Source organism: Leuresthes tenuis, unplaced genomic scaffold (assembly GCF_036924035.1).
Source record: "Leuresthes tenuis unplaced genomic scaffold, fLeuTen1.0.hap1 SCAF_11, whole genome shotgun sequence".
In the NCBI taxonomy this organism is placed as follows: Eukaryota; Metazoa; Chordata; class Actinopteri; order Atheriniformes; family Atherinopsidae; genus Leuresthes; species Leuresthes tenuis.
The window spans coordinates 16,763,498-16,783,619 of NW_027325365.1; the positions used below are offsets into that span (position 1 = coordinate 16,763,498).

The 20,122-nt window shown below is 41.4% G+C and overlaps 1 protein-coding gene across 1 annotated transcript; it reads right to left on the reverse strand.

Moving 5' to 3' along the window:
* Positions 1-184: 184 nt before the first annotated feature.
* On the reverse strand, positions 185-19,020 carry LOC140317786 (putative methyltransferase NSUN7). Its single transcript, XM_072395293.1, is given in 13 exon segments — positions 185-807; positions 964-1,228; positions 4,106-4,229; positions 4,928-5,054; positions 6,229-6,330; positions 6,702-6,845; positions 7,304-7,541; positions 8,133-8,316; positions 8,906-9,058; positions 9,218-9,348; positions 13,077-13,135; positions 17,823-18,198; positions 18,967-19,020. Coding segments are annotated over 13 exon segments (2,364 nt in total). The 3' UTR covers positions 185-400.
* Between the last annotated feature and the right edge of the window lie 1,102 nt (positions 19,021-20,122).

Consider the following 20,122-nt stretch of genomic DNA (forward strand, 5'->3'; position numbering starts at 1 on the left):
TGAGTGAAAAAAAAAAATAGTTTCATTTCTGTTCGTCACCATCTCTACACCATGTAAATGTAACCTGTTGTGACAATAAATGCATTACCAAAACTAAAAAAAAAAAGAAAGAAGCAGCCTCTTGACTGTCCTTTAATTTCTCAGAATGTGGTCAAAGTAAAAATGACATTGGACAAGCTTGTAAATATATGCACTTTGACTTTATTGGGACTGTGGCAAGGTTGTTGTCTATGGCACACAAGGACACTTATGACGACAAGCAAAAATAGACCCAGAAGCATTTAAGCTGACGTTACTATCGAATGCTCTGTGTGATTTGGCAGTTTAATAACACTGTATGCATTTTGGTGTTAGATTTAGACGTGACTGACTTTATTTAGGCAAGAATTTGTTTTGGAGTTCAAAAAAGAGGACGCCATTTGTCCATAGTATCCTTGAACTGGCCATGGGATACAGTTTGAGCAGGTATCTTCCATCTCTTGAAGCTGAGGCTGGGGCTGAAACCTGTCCGACTGTGCCGGGGTGGGAAAGAGGCAGGAAAGGGAACAGGAGGCAGGACAAGCAACACAGGCTTCAGCACCTCCTGTTGAGGTCTACGGGAACGTACAACTCGAGCCAAAGGGGAAGAGGGAGGGAAGGCAGGATGTAGAGGAGTGGTGGTGGAAACAGAGGTGATGCTTTTCACGCATGTGCCATTTTCTGTTTTGGAGAAGGAGGAGGAGGAGGTGGAGCACTCTTCTTTGGAGAAGGAGAGGGAGCTGGACGCAGTGCTCTTTAAGGCCTGCAAGCGCAATGCTCTGGGTTTCCCTGAAGGATGGACACAGTGATGTTGGAGAGACAACAGGATGTTTGAACTAAAATGGTGATACATAGCATGAAATAAAATCATCCTTGAATTGGCTGAATGTGTTCATTGTTACATCAAATGAATTTAATGTAATTTAATGAATTGTCCATACACACCTTGTGATGACTGCTTCAAGTCCTTAAAGTACTGATGTCCACACGGAATCGCACAGTCGCTGCCCTTAGTTTGATGGGGTTTGCCTTGCACACAGACCGAGAGCAGAGGCTGCGAGCTGTAAGCATGGGCTGGTTTTTTCATCCTGTTGGTGTGTCCATGGTGCTCTTTTCTGGTTAGGCGGTTTAAGCCAATCCTGTCCAGGATACCTTTGGCATTTGCTCTGGCAATTACTTCCTCGGGTGCTTCTTGGATCACTGGCTCGGGCTGTTGAAAGGACAAAAAAATATGCTTGTTTGGTTTTTTTTCCTTGAAGGCATTAACAACTAACATGAACTGGCCAATGAAGCATGTAAACTGAAACCTACAGCCACCCCTTAAAGCTTCAGATGAGTTCAGGTGACCCATTATACAATAAAATCATTAATATTAAAGGAATTTCCATTGTAATAATAGAAAATATATTGTTTATCGAGGAGAAATATCCATCATGTCCTTGCTGCTGGCTGCAGGGTCACCTGCTGTCTCAGCAGCAGCCCACAGTGCAACCCATTGCTCTCCTCAATGCTTGAATTATTCACAAGAACAGTGTACACTGCAGGGACATGCAGCCTGTGTGAGTTTTTTTGTGTATTTTGTTTTTGCTTCTTGAGTGCTTGCTTGCACTTTAATGCAAATCTTTTCACGTGTTTGCTTAAGATGTCTGTAAATTAGTTTACGCAGGTATGTATGTGCATACATTTAGTATGAAAAGTGCATATGTGTGCATTTTGCACATACCTGTGTGTGTCGATAGACCCTATGCACACCAGTAAATATTGTTTTAGAGGCGTCTCTCTTCTGCAGTCTTTGGTGGACGCCCTGAACATCACTGATGCTAACTCATACAGACAGGGGGCGCTGAATTATTCAACAGACACTCTGCCTTGCCTCCCTTTCTTCCCCTTCACCCCTGTGAATCTCACTTCTTCTCCATCGCCACTAACTAACAGTGCCATACTCTGTAAATCGTCCATTTCCGTCTACACTCTGCCAAACTTAGCTGCCGCGGCATTTCCTGGAGCTGAGCCCACTCCCTTTCAACTCCTGCATCCAAAATCGTTACGTCCAATAGATCCTGGCTGCAACATCTAAATTAATAAAACTCACCCTAAACAAAGAGGAAAGCAAAGCCAAAGTGAAAAGTATTGGGCTTTAAATTTCCTGTTACTGTTGCCATTATTTGTCAGTAAGAGTCTTTTAAAGGTAGGTCCGCCCGTGATGTACTTTCCCTCCTTTGAAAATGAAAAGACCAGAAACACCTCACTGGAATGTCGTTATTGTCCACAGCTGTTCCTGTATGGGAGGCTCATAAAGAACTTTACTGTGCACAGCTACGACAGCCGATAGCATTCAAACACTTATATAATTGCTCTTTTTATGGTGCTTTTCAGAGTGCCACAATAACTTTTGATTAGCCAAGTTTATTGGAGGCAGGGAGAAAAAAAATCCTGTTTGAGACACCATTACGGCAGTTTGATTATCTTTTCATTCCTATCTGCGGAGGTATAAAACATGATGGATGGCTGGGGAGAAACAGGCGCAACAGTGCAAGAGAGCTCTGTCACCCCCTCCGGGGGCAAGATGGCTTAATAACTTGCATCAAAAGCATAAGAGCAGATCTCATAATGTGAGGCGGTAATGCCATAAACTTTGTGGATTATGAGGATGTGGGGAAGACCGATCACAAAGACTTGATGAGATTCTCCCATGCACTTATACCAGCGACGTAGATCCACTGCATCACACCACAGTTGTAGCCAGTTCGAATTAGATTTAGCTCCTGTAGCTATCCAGTGTCTCTTCCAGATAGAGGAGGAAGGCAGGGTAGGCAAATAGAGAGGGGTGAGTCTGAATTTGGCAGTGGCTGGATTTTGCTTAAATAAAAGACTGAGATAAAGGTTTTTATAAGATGTGAAAGCCTGTGACTGTAAAACCCAGCAGAGCCAGAGCATGTCCCAATTGTGAGTGCTCATTAAAGAGAGAGAAAATTATAAGGAAGCTCTGTTCGGACAGACGTGAAACTGCGGCGATAAATGCAAATGCTCTCGAACACACTTGTGCAGTGTCTCACTCTAATAAAAATCATACATTCTACACAAAATTAACACAAGACACACAAAATTCAACAAAAAAAGAGCTAAACTAATTATCCAAGTCCATCTCCTGATTCTAACAGTACTCTTTAAAGCGGCACCAAGGTGACATCACTCATCCTTATTTTCTCACCCATTAAAGACTTGAAAAAAATAGGCTTTTGTGGTTGTTTCCTCTACACTTGGTGTCTGGTGACAGTTTGCCTTGATGACACAAAGTCAAAAGTTGAAAAACTATACCAGCAATGCTACTGTGCTGATAATAAAAATGGGGTCAGTTTTCTAATGGCTGTTTTTGAAACAGCTGGCAGCACAGTGGACCTCCTTTATCATACTTCACACACTTATGAGGTTAAGTGATTGAATATATGTCATCCTCACTCAAGTGTGTTTCCCAAGAAAAAGTAACCAAAGCACACACATCCACGCCAAAAACAAGATGGCAGGTGCTGCGCCACAGACAACAGAAAAATCAAAAAGACAGCTCACACACTGCAGGGCCCCTCCTGTGGCCACTCCCCTGCAGCAAGGTGATGGCCTTGAGCATCGACTGGTGTGTTGTTTTTTTTTGATTTCCCCAAGAAAAAGCTAACCTTATGATGTGTTGTTCAGGGCTCGGGGGAAGAGGGTTTCTCAGCAGACATAAATATAACACCTCAGGGTAATCCATCCCTGTGTGTCAGACTGAACAAGTTGTGTGGTCCTCAGCCATATCACACCCTGACATCGTAACGGTACAGCACACAGTTAGGTCCAGAGTTTTAGGATCAGACATCTTGCCAGAACGAGATGCTAAATGAGTTAAGTTTGTCTTTACTTATATCTTTGGCTGCATTTCCTAAAAACAGAAGCAGCAGTAGAGGAGAGGCATCGGATTTTCAAAGTACTTAACTGCCACAGGATCCATACATATAGAAAAGAGTTTGACTTTTTATTTCCTTATTTCACTATTGTTGGAGATATGCAGCCTCTGCTTGGTTTGTGAGGTTTCTGCTTAAGTGATGCTTACCTCTCTGTTCAGAACAGCCAGAAAGCAGCCGTTGCTGTGCTCAGAAGCTTCCACTACAAAGAAGGGCTCTGTTTCCTCAGTGGCCTCTCCGTGATCAGCAGAGCTGAAAGGGGAGGGGCTTGGCCTAAATCAGAAATGAACAAACTACATTATATTAAATGTACATGCCTGTACTCTGCATAATAGTCCAAAACCACAAACTCTCTATCAATAACCTCCAGATTTAAAATTCACAAATATGAAAACAAAAGACAAATACTAAACTATCTTTTTGTGTGACCGCTTCATAAATAGCATAGGATTATGTGATTATCAATCTTTTTGAAGATTTGTTTCTTGTGGATTGGCAAACCCTTTTATTATTTCAGCTCTAAAATGCACACAAGTGCCATATGTCTGTGTAAAGCCAGTGTGATCCATACCAATAATACTACTTGTGCTTTATTTATACTAGCCTGCAGCACTGCCAGCACACCAGGCCAGCTTGCTGCAGAGAGGAGTCAGTCTTGTTACATTTAAATCCGCAGGCTTGGTAAAACTTCAAAAAGACTTCAATACTTAACCGCACAAACACAGAAAGGGAAAAAATAAAAGGAAAAATGAGAATCTGAACTGTCTGAAGATCATTTTCAGGGGCCATTTCAAGATATGAAGCATCAAGTTTGATTATATTTTCACTGAATCTCTTTCAGCTCCTGCCTGAGGTTTGCTGAGGCTTGAACAGAATCCTGTCAAAGCGGAGCTAGAAAAACATGCAGAAAGGCTGACAGACAGCAAGGCAAACAGACTGATGCAGGTGCACACCAGGGCATAGAGATTTACCTGAATTTTGGTTCCCCCTCCATGTCTGAGCAGGCTTTGGTTTGCTGCAGTGCTCTGTTCACCACATCCACATTCTCCTCTGGGTATGACGAACAGGTTGAGTACACTACTGCCAAAACCATGGGTACTGTGCACAAAAAACATGTTCAGTCAATAATGTTTCTTCCATTATAACTGTTAAATTTAATTATTCAGTCCCTGCTTTTCCCCATATTAAGCGCTCCCTTGAGTAAAGTAGACTCCTGAAGATTAATTTCTTCACACTTTTTATGCATGTTCATTACTTATTTCATTCAAGTGCTGCTGCCTTGTAGATTTGCGAAGGTGCTGGCAGACTGACTTCCACTGGAGGTTTGATTTTATTCCTTGCCCACTAATTATAGCCATAGACAGGAAAAATTAACTCTCAGCTGATAATAAATCAAATATGCTTCGATGTGGCACAGGTAAAGTTACATTTGAAGGCTAGAGAGACTGAAAGAAGAATGTGATAGATCTAAGGCAAAAGTCCAGATATCCTGAGATGGGTGTGCTGCTCTATTACTGACATTAAAGGCTCTGGAGGTGTGTCTCTGTTCGAGCATTTGTTTAAACGTGTGCCTCAATGAAGACACTGAAATGAGACCATCGACTCAACTGAATCACAGCACTCAATACATACCCACCATTAATTACCAGTCCTATTACAGAGTCTCTACCCTTACAAATAGACGAGGATCAACCCAAATAGACAAGGGTCGATCAATAGCAGTGTGATAAAAGGAATCACTTTATATTTCCACCGAACGAGACTCCACCTGCTTGATGAACAAAACCCAGGTCAGACATAGACAGAGGAGCAGGCAAGATGAACTGAGGCTAATGATCGTAGCTCATGGATACTAATTAACACTAAACAGAAAAGCAGAAAAAGCTGAGTACACAACAGAAAAGAGAAGATAGTGACGGGCTGCAGAGCAGAGCTGTAACATCTGTATTAAACAAAAATTGCTGGCACTCAACAGAACAGGTCCCTCTGACATGTTCGGTGTGACAGAATGTACACAACACTTCCCTAAAATGTGAAAGGAAGACAGAAGCTGACCAGCAGAAAGCAACATTAGCATTCCTAATTAAAACTCAGACAATCTCCAAGGGACACCACAGGCTTCAGTCTAACGGCATATGAGATTAGATAATTAGAAGAGTAAGCCTCATTGTGTCAGAGTGGGAGAGACTGCACACTCAAGACAGATGATGTGGTGCAAGTGTGTGAGTGTGCCCGAGCATGTCTACACGAGAGAAGGTGGTTGGACACTCACACTTCAAGGCATGATCAATATCTTTCCTCTGCTGTGCAACCAGAGACTCCAGTTTGCTGTGGGCAATGGAGCCACGGGATAAGTCCTGCAGCAGGCCTGTGTCTGAGAAAGAGGCAAAGCTTCAGCAGAGCAGAGTATCACTTTGATGATCTGTTGTCTCCAGTGAGGTGCATAAACAACTGTAATATAAGCTACTTTCACACATGTCGAATGAATGGAAATGGAAATTGTCATCCCTAGCAATGCTCTTCTTCTCAACCAAAAATATAGAAAGAATATAGAGGAGATATTTGCATTCAGAGAATCTAAGCTTACACTATCTTTGTCTTCCACTATGCATGCACAACATCCTCAATTTTCTACTCTAACATGAAGCGTGTAATATGTGTTCGGGACACAACAGGAAGTGGCATAGATTTCTCAAATATCTATCTTTTACATCCATGGTTTGTGACTTTTCTGTATATTGCTACCTCCATTTTCGTGCAGTATGAACTCCACGGGGTTGCTGACTGCAGACACAGAACACCTGGGGATCAACAGGATAACTCGCACCTTTTGAAGCCGCTTATCGCCACTGTCCAAAGACTGGAAGACCTCCTGTATCAGCTTCACATCTAAGCAGCATACACATTCAATGGAAAGATAAGCAGTATGAGCAGTGACACGTTTTCTCTGTGCTTTCATTCTATTCACAATGTTCCACGAAACTTCTCCGTAGAAAAATCCTTTGCCTCAGGGTAGCTTTTCCAATCATAAAAAAATCACACCTCAGTTCCTTTTCCATATATGTCTATCTAATGACTGGCTGAGTCATCAACCAATGTCAGCAAACAATATCTATTTACAGCCTTGCTAAGCTAAACAAGTCCCTAGAAATGTTATTTTCATGGAAAATCATTTTAAGTCATTTTTAAAAAAGTGTTGTCCATTATAGAATATAAAACAACCAAAAACACAGAAAATGACATCATTAAATAATAACATGTGTTTCCCCTTTCTTCCATCTCCTCTTTTCTCTCAAACTAAGAAAAAGAAAGTAACACTCTCGTGGACACATCCATGTTGAGCTTACTTTTGCATCCGATGGTGGAAACGGTTCGCTGTAGTTCCTCCCTCTGAGCATCTGTGTGGTCGCTGACACAGACATACACCGACGGCTGGTTGTTGTTGTTGTTGGCTTTATGTTTCTGTGCAATGAGGGAGGCCACGTGGGAGACAGTGAGGCCAGAGAAGCAGCCCACCATGAGAACATCTCCTACATCTGCTAACAGGGAGCATGCTGCATTCGGGCCCAGGCTGCAAGACTTGTCCTGCGGACACATTGAGTTAGTTTCATAGAGAGATGAATTGAATCGATATACAGATCAACAAAAAGCACACAGGAAAGAGAGATGTAAACTTAGAGGGGGGAAAAATGGAGGAAAAGAAAAACAAGGACATTCGAAAGTGGAAAATTTACAGAAATATAGTGATGGAGATAACAAAAAAATTGAGAAGATTAAATAGGCAGTGTTGAATATTTGATAGAATGTGGAAATGTAGAAAACTTCAGATTGAATTATGTTGTTGTAGTGTGTGCTGCTAACAGTTTGTACAGCAGCTTGACTTTTATGGGATAGCAGTTTAATAATAAAACTGTCCCCTCGGTCCCCAAAAAGATCATTTTTCATGGCCCAAAGTGAAGTGCAGCTACATGAGAGGAAGTGAAGTGAAATATTTATATCTTGTCAAACTAATCTCAGCTGGTGTAAGTGACCTAAGTCTTAGAATCAATACGAGCAAGTCCATCACCGAGTTGAAATAGTAACAATCATAGGAGATAGATGGTGCTGAGCTACTTTAAAGTCTGCAGAGAGGAGACGGCTCTTATCAGAAACTTCCTCTTTCCGTGCAGCTTATACCTGGACGATGAGTTTGTAGTCACTAAGAAGCTTGGTGGAACAGAGCTGAGCTTTCAGCTGAGCTGGGAACACAAGCGTATCCGCACAGTGAGGATCCTGGCAGAAAGTCTGGCCATCCAACTGCCCGATCGATTTCACCTGCGAGAAGCCCGCATTCCTCAGCACACTTTGGACCTCATCGAGACTGGAAGCATAGGAGAGGAGGAGCAAGAGCAGCAGATTAGTGGAAGTCCAAGAGGAGGGATAAGAGGACAAGGTGAGAGGTAAGAGTAAGGCTGTCAACACAGTGTGTATAGTGTGTATAATTTCTATTTGACCTTTTAAGAGACTTTAATCGTAATATGTGTTGTAAAATCTATTAATATATATATGCACGCACACACTCGCACACACAGGACACACCATTTGTCCCAACAGGTGACCTTTACAGTCCCAGAGCTGGATGATAGGTGTTGCTGATTGAATCTGTCCGCAGCAGCAGGATTTACACCAAACTGAATCAGTCTGTCGGAGCGCGTGCAGCAACGCACATTAACACACACTCATACACAACAAGGCGTAACGCACACACGCCCATACACACATACTCACGGTCTATTCATTTAATTGGTTGTCAGCTGGGCACCTTGTCCATAAAACATCAAGCACTACCCCAAGTTAAAGCAGTGTGTTTAAATGTAAGTGCATACGCTTTAAGTGTATTGCTGTGGTTATGTGAGGGTGTTTAAGAAAAGGTCTGTGTTATCTGTTATGTTTGTGTATGCTCAGCTGACCTGCTCTTCAGCGTGTTGATCCATGCGTAAAGAGGAAGGCTAATTGACCTCTCTTGCTTCTTCCTAACACTCTCGGGCAAGATAGACTCAATAGTTAAGAGATCATGTTTGATCCTGTAGCGGGCAAGGGAGGCTGCCAGCTTGATTCTGAACCTTTGTAAAACACAAGCAAAAGAAAGAACTTCTTTTTTTTTATCAAGTGCCTGAATTCATAATCCCTCTATATTACCACCACAAGTTGTGTGAGTGGGTTCTTCCTTCCTCTTTTTTTCTTTCCTTCCTTTGTTTGTGTTCTTGTGTATCCTGGTGTACCTGAGGAGATAATTCTCCACATCTCTAACTTCCTGTATGATCTCCTCCTTCCCACAGCGTTGCCGTGGAAGGAACCTCCTGTCCTGGAAGTCAAAGAGGGCGACGGCGACAAGGCTCATCTGATCTTGTGGCTAAACCGTGAGAGCAAAACAGACAGTTAATTGGAGACAATTGCTTTCCAACAGGGAAACATAGCAGAGACAGGGATACAGGCCGCATGCCCGCTCGACATTAACCCTCTGAGGTCTATGATCACACCGGCGTGATCAGATCGCATGACATCATTACGGCTCAGAAGGTTAATTCCTTTACTAACATGGCTGTGTTGCAAGCTTGTATCTATTAAATGGTTACATCTCAAAAGTCCACAACACATTACATTTGATTTTGAAAGAGCGCTATCTTACTCTTACTATGGGGTACCGTGCTGTGTTATCACCATCTGTACTTAGAGGCTAATTTGTATCTAGTTTGCAGAAACTGGCATGCATCCTCTTTCATAGCTCGGGGTTGTCCTGCCTTGATCCCACTTCTGCCATTTAATTAAACCTAGGAGGAAGGCTGAGATATGCCTCTACCTCTTTTACATAATTATCTTGCCTTCTTTAACTTGCTACTTTCTTCCTGCTCCCGTGTCTATGCCCTCTCTCTTCCTCCACCTTTCCTTGCCTGAGGGTGGGAGGCCACCAGCCACATTAGCGGCAGATGGTGTTCCATGGCAGCAACAGCTTGCCACATCCTCACCACTGGGCTAATGTGTGAGAAGCCGGAATGCCACAAGGGTTTATGCTGCAGCCAAGGAATTAGCAAGCACTTATCATTTATTCCACAGGCTTCAAATTTCAAATTTGGAAAGGTCGATTTCTGAGACAGGTTGTGCCACTTCACTTCTCCTCTCCCATCCTCCCTCACTACCACAAGTTGCACATGCCCTTTACCAAGGTTAAAGCCTTGAGTGTGGGAAAATTCCCAGTCTCTGAGCTGCATGGCAACAGTGTCCCACAGGGGGAAACTGCATGTAGTAAATATCTCTACTTCGTTTAGTCAACTCTCATGCCAATGTTTTACATCAGAAACTGACTTGAAGACACTTTATCAAAAATCCTTATCTTAATGTTGATACGAATCTTGGCCAATGAAATTGAATAGTTAAATAGTTAAATTCAGTTGGGTTACGTCTCACTTGAAATTCATTGTATTAGCACATAGCACCAGCCTGGATTTCTAGTTAAAAACAGGATGCATAACAAATAGGTCAAACTTAATGTAAATATTCTGGACATAGCCTTGTGTGATCAGTGCGATTAACAGTACGTAATGTAAAAATGCTGGAGCCATGGAGTGAATTACATGATGGCGAGGACTGCAGGCTTGGTCCCCATATCAAGCCAAGATCGTGAAACTTATCCTGTGAGGGGAGGAAGTAACGAAAGTGAAACGATAGATATGGAGGTGGCATGAATGCATCCGAGTTCAAAAGTGGGGCTGTGAAAACAGATATAAAATGAAAAACAGAGAGAAGTCATTTGAAATACTTACAGTGGGTTTGATCAAAACAGCCATGATATGATAAAAACATGATTAAATGCATCATTCATCATTTATCGTCTCAGGGAAGTGCCCATAAGGGACGGAGTGTCAAAAAAATAATGAAATTAAAAAAAAAAATACAAGGAATAGAAATACTTACAAATATTGGAAGACATCATTTGTTATCTGATTTAATAAACTCGACATTTTACTGTGAGCTGTGCTGCTCAGATAATGTACTGAGCTGTGAAGCTATCATTTACAGCATCCAATTGGCATTTATTGTTTACAGCTAACAATTCTTGTAACTTCCAGCCATAAAAAAGAAAATCCGGGGAGGAGGGGGGGTTTGACATGGGTAACATGCTTTTTAGCATGCTTCAGATAAAATGTCAACCACGTCTATCAAATCAGTAGACAATTTGTCAATCTATTGTCAGATTTGATCCCTTCCATTAATAATTTGCAAACATACATTTCATTTTACTAATATTTGCTACTTCCACCCTTAAGTGCTTGTTCCCAAAGTTAGAAAATCAACCTTTTTATGATGCAAATAACAAATAACGAGTTAATACTGGGCCCTATCAATATATCACAACTGATTTTTTTGATCTTGTCAATTTATTACTTTTTTCCCAACTCACATCTGTTTTCACTGATCCATTTTTTTTTTTTTTTATCATTTTACTTTTGCTATCTCCACCCCACACATTATCCAGCCAATCATCATGAAGTTTGGTGGTTTGATGATTTCTAATCAGTCACAGAGGCTGGCAGTGCTGTTCATCAAGACAATAATACGTCTTCATTATAATTAGGTATTAAAGAGGTACGTAATAAAAAGCAATCGTAGTTTCTCGCATGACAGTCATTTCAACAAAAGGCACCTTTAAAGTCTTTTGGCCCATTTTATTCATGGACTGTACCTGTGTTAAGTGTGTTGATGTGGTGCCTTTCCAGAGTTTACATCACCTCTGAGGCAGTTTCCTGAGGGATTTAGGCTTCATTTTCACTTTCCATTGTGATCAAATATGCTTCAGGCTCAACGTCTATCTATAGCTTAGTCTTTCCATTTGACTTTTTTTTCCAATACCCTCGTGAGCCTCTTTTTTTACAGCTGGCCTACTCTTTCTCATTCACCTCTTTCTCCTGTCTCTATCAAGGTTGAACTTTATAGATGCCAGCATAAAAGAAGGTGAGAGCGAGTCCTAAAGACTGTCCCATTGTGTCCGGGCTTTATTGTCTAGCAAGAGGGGCACAGAGTAACGACCTGCCACCAACACATAGAGAGAGCTATTCATTTCACCCAGGGCCACATTTCACAAGGCTTCAATGTAAGAGTGCATCTATGTGTAAGTGAGGAATTGCACAGCAAACACAAATCTGTGAGTATAAATGTGTCTGTATAGTTGAAGCCATCCGTGAAGTAGATGCTGGATGTCTACAATCGGTATGCTCCATGACGGCTCTGTTTTCTGTTCACACATTCAGCGCCTCCTGTTTTCATTACTCTTCTTCTCAACCAGCTCGCTCGACACACAGTAGCTCTGTATTCTGTGCATGCTTTATCACCAGCCCGAATGTTGGAGAAACATCTCCAGAAGCCCTCCCTCTTTCCACAGATTCTTTTTTATGCGGGGTGTTAAAAGTAGGGCAAAAGTACATGGCAATCTACCCCCAGAGAATACCTCCTGATTTAAGTAGCAGGGTGTTCCTCTATTTGCTAACGGCTGTAGTCTCACAGCTCTGCTGGGAATCTTTATTTTACGACAGCAGGGCGCGGTAATAACCTTGTGCACGCCGGGTGTAGCACAGACGTAGGGTATAACCTGAAGAATACAATTAAATGCCTCAAAAAAAACACTGGCCCTGGGTCGTAACAGAATTCTGATTCTTTCGCTAATTAACGGGGGGGTTCTGGTGGAGAAAACACTTTATAGAGAAAGACAGACAGATGTACTCCGCCACATAGTTGCTTTTTTATGTGTTACTCCAAAGGGAATGCTTATCATTGATTGGGGTGGGGAATACAAATGAAATAAGGTGTTCTGGGAGTTGAAAGGAGCACACTAGTGTTATCCATCAATATTACCTTTGCTAATCAAAGAGAACAGGACAAAGAGTGTGTGTGGAGCATAAAGATTTACACATTTATGAAAACAGTGAGGTCAACTATGCACACAAAGACAGCAAGGTACCTCAGAGGGATATTTCGTTAAAAGTGCCTCTCTTTTACATAATGTCGACTTACATCAACTAATAAACTTATTTACTTCTCTTAAAGGACTGCTGTATTAAAAACACTGCACCTGTGGAGCCCACTTACTATTGGTTGAGCACGATATAAGGAGCTGTCAGTCATGATGTCCTCCAGCACCTCTTGATCTGTATAGATGCAAAGTAAAGCAAGATTAGACAGAGGGATGAAATGATGAGGAATTCAATAAATAGCCGTGAGACTAATGATGATGCATAATGATGATCTTCTTTTTTTTATCCGCATCAAATTATTCCAGGACAACAATCCAGGCTCTTTCATTTATGGCAGGAGGAAATGAAACAAGGAATTACTCCAATCCATTAACTGGTAAAATATGTGCTGTGAAGGACAAACCCCACGTCTGATGATGAGAGCAAGACTAAAATAAAAGAGCAAAAAGATATTAAGAGGCTCCTAGAGGCTCAGTAAATGATAGGGATTTCATTTTGAAAAGACAATTCAGTTAGATCAGGGGTTTAATTTCCCATGATTAAACGCTTACTTGATGTTTAATTAGAGCTAATCAGATTCTTCATTTGCCTCTTTTCTTTCATTTATCGTCTCCGTGATGAATGAGTGTGTGAAAGTGTAGGACTGAGGATGTTAATGGCGTTAGATGCGATAAACACGATACATCAAAACATAATCAGCGAAAAGGGCATGCGTGTTTGTCTGATCAGACAAGAGCGTGTTAATATGTTGACTTAAATTATGATCTTCTTTCAAACTGATATTACACGCATAGATTTGATCAATTATTTGCTTCCTGCTCCAGAACATTTGTCTTAATAATCCCGCCAAAAAAATAATGACATTGAAATTAAGTTGAGGCAACATCTATTAATGAACATCTACTTTTGCTTTTCAAACTAGAAAAGCCATACCTTTAAAATTATAAATATAAATACATATATACATATATATGAATGTCATTCCTGTCTGTGAACAGATGGCTTCCCGATTTTGAGATTCCATTTTGAGACCCAGGCGATGGAGAGACAGCAACACTATCCAGTCTAACATGTTGGGATTAAAGAGGAGCTGCCAACAAAGTGACTCTGCTGTTGGAGCATTTGCTTGCGGAAAGAAAAAAGAAGAGTACAACCTCTTTAATGTAAATGTGTGTCCAATGAGATTGGGAAAACCCCTTTTTCTGTCACTGTGGAAGAGCAAATCAAAGGTGGGAATGAGATGCGTGTGTTTCTGTAAGTGTGAAAAAAAAGACTATTTCAATATCAAAATGTGCACTGAGCACATTACATGTGGGGCTGACATCTATAGGATGCTCACAGACAGCCCCCGTGCACTGAGACACCGTGGAAACCACAGACACTGCTGTTAGCTTATCACAGCAAATAGTGCCAAACTGCTTTTTGGGTCCCAGCCAACTTCACACAGCGCACCTGCTAAAGGGCGGGGCAAACAGACATATGTGCATGCGGGTACATCCACATGCACATGCACAGTCTTGTACATGTTTTCCTGTGATAGAGCTTATCTTTAATTGGGGAAACACAGGCATACAACATCAGCAGTGGTGTTTATAGCTTCTAAGGTTTTCAATTGTGGCCATTACGGCAGAAGGTCTTAAAGATAAGCCCGTAGCAGATAAACATTCACTGCACACTACCAACCAGACCTCAGTGGTGGCCATGACAGGTGGGTCTGTGGAGGTCATAGTCGCCCACACGCGATAAATCACATACAGCAATTTGAGTAAAACACAGACAATCTTCAGCTATAAATCACACACGGGAGACATCTTTACACAGCAGACACAGCGTTGGATTTTGCCTGAGGGATGATACTGAATTTCCCAACTCTGACAGTGATGACCTACAGTCGCTCGAAATGAATCTTTACCAAAAAAAAAAAGGGTGGGGGGGGGGTCCTCCAGGGTCAAGAGGAGTACTATTCATTGCAGGGCTCATGATGAGTTTGTGTGTTTTGTGGCTTCCATCCAAGAGTTGAACAATGAGCAGTTGACTGATAGTGACTGTGGTTAAACAAATCCTTAGCGAGGACCTGAATCCTGTCGCCAGGACTCTGACTCACAGTGTTCTGCATCAGTACACCCAATTGCACATTAATCTAACAGAGGACCAGTTAAGAAAGGTTCCTGCTGTAAATTATACATTCACCTTTGTGCTAAAATGGTCAATCCATCTAACAATTTAATATTTGCTGAGGCAGACTAGTTGTAGCTGATCAGACTGCGGTCAAGGACGAAAAAGGTGGTCTTTCCCTATCGTGCTGTAAGTCCTGCATCAAAAAAGTGGACCACAGGACCTCCTCTTTTGGACACAGACACCAGCAGCCTCAGTTATTCAACAGTCTGGCAGGCAAGTTGGATAGAAAGGACAATGAGGCAGAAATACTCTGAGGGGCAGCCATTAGAAAAGAAAGAAGGAAGCAAGAAAAGAGGAGAAGAAGAGGGCAGATTTTATGGCGAGCGACAAGGTCAAGTAAATTTCGACCAACAAAGACTCGCTCAAAAGTGACTCTACATATCTCAACATCAGCAAAAGCTATGGGAACACTATTCTAGAGATCAAGGAATGAAACCTTGACAACACAATTTGCCTCTGGGTGAGTGATAAAAAAAAAATGTATATGTTTTATAGAGAGAATAGAGGTCAAAGAATAAAGGAGGGGCAGAGAGTAAAAGGCCAAAAAACTGCTTTTATTTGTCATTGGGGTGCCTTTAGCTCTGGCTTTTTTGCAAATGTCAAATCTACATCAGCGTTAAGATCATCACTGACAACCGACAAGTCTGTGTCCTCAACTCAAACAAGGAGCTTACTGAGCAACTTTTGTGTCATGAGCAGATTAAGAGTTATAATCACAAGATCAATACTGGTGCTCACTGGCATTTTGCTCTTCGTGTTTTGTTTTGTTTTTGCTGCCGAAGCATTTTTTTTTTTTACTTCAACTCAATTTTGAGTCTCTCACTGCAAGGCAATGGCACAAATAACACATGTGTGTCCGTGCGTGTGCAGCAGGTGTGACTGCCAGTGTGCATACATGTCACCAGCGAATCAATTTCTCCACCAGAAGTCGGTCTGTTTGTTAAAAGAGGAGGTGCAAAAGCGGGCTTTGGGACCGTGTCACTTTATCGACATCCCATGTCTGCACACGGCAAACGCAATATGCCAACATGTGACCGAAATACATGAGTCTCCAATAATGACTCTGTAACAGGAACACAATTACAAAGAAAATTAGCATGTTATACTCTATTGAGAAGTTCCCAACCCTGATGTATATATATTCTATAGAAGCAAATTATACTATTAGATAAACCAGTGGATAAAAAGGAATACTCAAAAGTATGCCTCTTCAATTTTTATGGCACAACATAGCTGATCAAAATAATTCAAATAAAGCCAAGAACTATCTGACACACTGGACAGGAATTACACAGAAGAACCACCCTAACTGATACAACAGAAGAATATGTGTCTTTGAGATAAGCTCTGAATAAGGATGGAATTCAGTTTTTACTCTTGGTCCAAACAGGCTCTAATTAAAATTGTTTTCTGGGTAAACAGCAAAGAGGTGATGGGCGCATGTAGGAATCCTTTCAGTGAAGAACAGCGAACGATTACAGACAAATTATCTCTAATCATGTTTGGCAGTCTGGTCAATTTCACCTGCTAATGCAAGTACCTGCGGATGTAAAACTGATATAAGCTACTACAGCAAGATACTCAAATTTGAGATGATGGCTGTTTTTTTTTTAGGTGAGTTGCATCAACTGAGGGACATGTAGGTCTGAGGCTTGTCCAGGCTCAGCGGACAGATAGTGACGATGGTCAAAATCCCTCATGGCGACAAGGATGTATCTCCTGCCTGACCTCTCTATCCACTGAGAACATGCCAAATCGATCCCTTCGCTTTCTGCACTGGCAGTCAGCCCATGTCCCCTCCCTTATCGCCATGGTGATTACACAGCCCTGTGACTTCGGTCACTCGGACCCCACCCTTGTCCCAGTAAACAGATTATGGGTAAAATTGATTTGTAGCATCACAAAGAATTCCCGCGGGGGAATCCAAGCATTATGTGTGTGTGTGTGTGTGTGAGTCTCTTTCACGTGTCCTTCTTCAATCTATCAATACCCAATTCAACCTGTTAATTAACTTCAATGAAGCTATTCATTACCAGTTGAAATGACAGTTTCATCCTCTTTGCAATTAAATAGGATTTACGTGCAATTTAAAGTTTTTGAGATGAATAAAAACTATTTCCAAGAGTCCTCACCCTCAAAACACCCTTTTGCACTTTAGTTCTTTTTTTCATTTATTCTTTTCTCAGTGTAATCTGTTTGATTTTGGTACTATTTCTTTTCTCAAAAAGCAGTTTAAAGTGGCTGACTCTACGTTGTATCTGGTGGCAGATTGGACCTTAGACAGAGCTACAGCCGTGAAATTTGTTCTAAAACTGCTCTGTGTCACACAGATCCATTTAAAAATGCAGCTGATAGGTTATGCACCTGCAACAAACTGTTAAATATCTGCCACGTATTTGGGTGTGAGATGATTATATTTAAATGTGAGAAAGCATTTAAAAGAAATTAGAAAATTCTGCTTCAGGGAAAAACGTAACAATAAAAAGATCAAACAAAAGTTCCAAAAATTTCAAGTGAAGGGCCACACTCTATACTGTAACCACCATACCATGAGTTCTGATATATACAATATATGTGAGGCTGAAAAAGAAAATGAAAGAAAGATAAAAGTTGTAACATTGTTATTGAATGGCGGCACAACAGATCCATGCACCACTGAGCTATCACTTACTTACAAACTTACATTTAAGTGTATTGAAGGCCAGCTTGTAAGCCGTGGGCTGCATCTCCTTATCTTTGACTTCAGGCAACGGGAGTCCTCTATTTTTGCCATAATTTACCAACTGGTATGCAGCAGGCTTCTCCAGGTGGTGGTTTTGGAAGATAACCGATGCCAACAGGTAGACTCTGTCTGGGAAGCCCAGCTGACGTTTGCCGGTGATCTGAGGCTCTGGGGGTGAAGCCTCGGCATCACTGTCAGCCGGATCTTCATGCAGGATCAGATCTTTGCTACTTGCAGCCTGGGAGCCAGCCTTTTTAGTCTTGCACGTGGAATTGTGATGCCCTCTGTTTTTCTTATTTCTCACCATTTTCTAAGAGACGTTTCCGCTCTCTGACACCTGAAAACACGCCATTAAAATGTCAAGACATGTAACTCTCAAACCATGCTGATTGTAAAGCTTTCAGACTAATCTGTGACAAACAACAAAAACAAAAAAAAACTTCACTTGACAACAGCTATGTTGTGTTATGTGTATTACACATGCATAACTGAGGAAAATGACTTAAAGAAGTTCTGGGTGAAACCTTATCATTGCAATGACATTTTTTTATTTATTTTGTAGACAGAATGTCAAAGCTGCAAATACAAACTTTGTTTTATTATACGTATTCTAGACAATGTGCACTCTCTAATCTAGGGTCAGCATAAAATTTGACTTTTGACTTTGACAACGTGAAGAAGTGGTCCATTCTAAACTTCTTTGCCAGCTGCCTCGTGGAAGTTAGCTTCCCTTAACCAGGGCACTGATTTAATCGAGCAGACGCAAGTTTTCAGCGTGATTCCAGTTACCATTTGAGAAAAGTGTCTCGTTCTCCCTTCCAAAAATACAGAAAGCTATCTGTAATCCTCCATATTTCAGTGAAGGTAGTTTAACGGTATTAACGTAGCTGCAGTTTGCCTCTTATCCTCCGTTTTAACTGTCAGTAAATTCCACTGTCCGTTATAGGACAAGGGACGTCCCCACGGATATTTATTCTAAGCCCTTTTTGAGTCCTTGAGTTTCTTTTTCAGATTTTTTAAAAAACATAGAAACATATACTCACATCTGCTCATAAGTTGACATTTAAACACGCGACGCAGAACTTCCCCTTAAACACAAACTCACCAGATGTCCGTCAACTCCGCGGATCCCTTTGGATTTGTGTGCTTCCATCACCATGGTAACTGTGTGCTAATTTCAAGGTTCCCTTCTTCATGGATCAAGAGTTAATCTCATTACCGCTGGACGTCCTCTGTCTACCAAGAACACAGTGAGCTCGAAAAAGTTTTTACAGAGCATTAAGTGTGTCAGAAAGCTGATGTAACACTGGTGGACGGTTGCTCCTGTTTTAAAAGTGAAGCCCGTGAAGAGAGGTTTCTCTGTATGTAGGGGAGTGTGGAAAAAGATTTGGACCCTGTGCGAAGGAGGTGACACCGAGCTGCTCTGCTGTCCCGTTTCTCCATGCATCCCTCCCCTCTCACAATTTACCAGTTCTTCGCAATTTATATATACTTGAAAATACGTAATTACCCTCCTTTAAAATCTCCAGATTGCTCTCAAAGATCTAATATTTAGACGTCTTCATAGTCCTATAAAATTATGATCCTGGAGGTCCTTGAACTTGCATGCAACTCTGCGAAAATGCTGCTGTCGCCCATTTGCTATATAAACTCAAGGTACCTGTGCTTCGCACAGCTTCTGTGCTACATGTTGTAGAAAAGCAGTGGATTTCTCTGACAGCTTCATTTACTGTTCATATTGCAGTTTGCTGAAAAACAAAATGGGATTCAATGAACAAAAAATACATTATTTGTCCCAAAGGGGAAATAAACAGAACTGTTTCAGAGCAGTGAAAGGCATAAATCTCCAACCTTGATGGGCTTAAGTGTTTGCAGTGATTGAATATTACTTTACAGGTTGAGAATGCTCTACAACTGCTCACAGATTCAGTGTGCAAATTGCAATCATCTGGATACTTTCCAAAAAAAAAGCAGCAAAAAGGCCTGCTGTAGAGCCAGTGTTTGATTCGTCTTTTGTAGTTGCATTGTACCCTTGCTTGAGACAGGGGCTCATAAGGTATCCCTCCCAGTCCATTCATGAATACTATTTTCCTCACGTGATTCTAAACCAATGAGATAAAATAAAAAACATAGTTATGAATGTCAAAGTGCATTTCTGGTGGAGAAGCCTGGGTATCAGCTCGATCTTCATGCAAGATCAGGTGCTACACATTGGTACGTAAAGGTAAAGAAATTCAAATTTGGTATAAGCTAAAACCAAG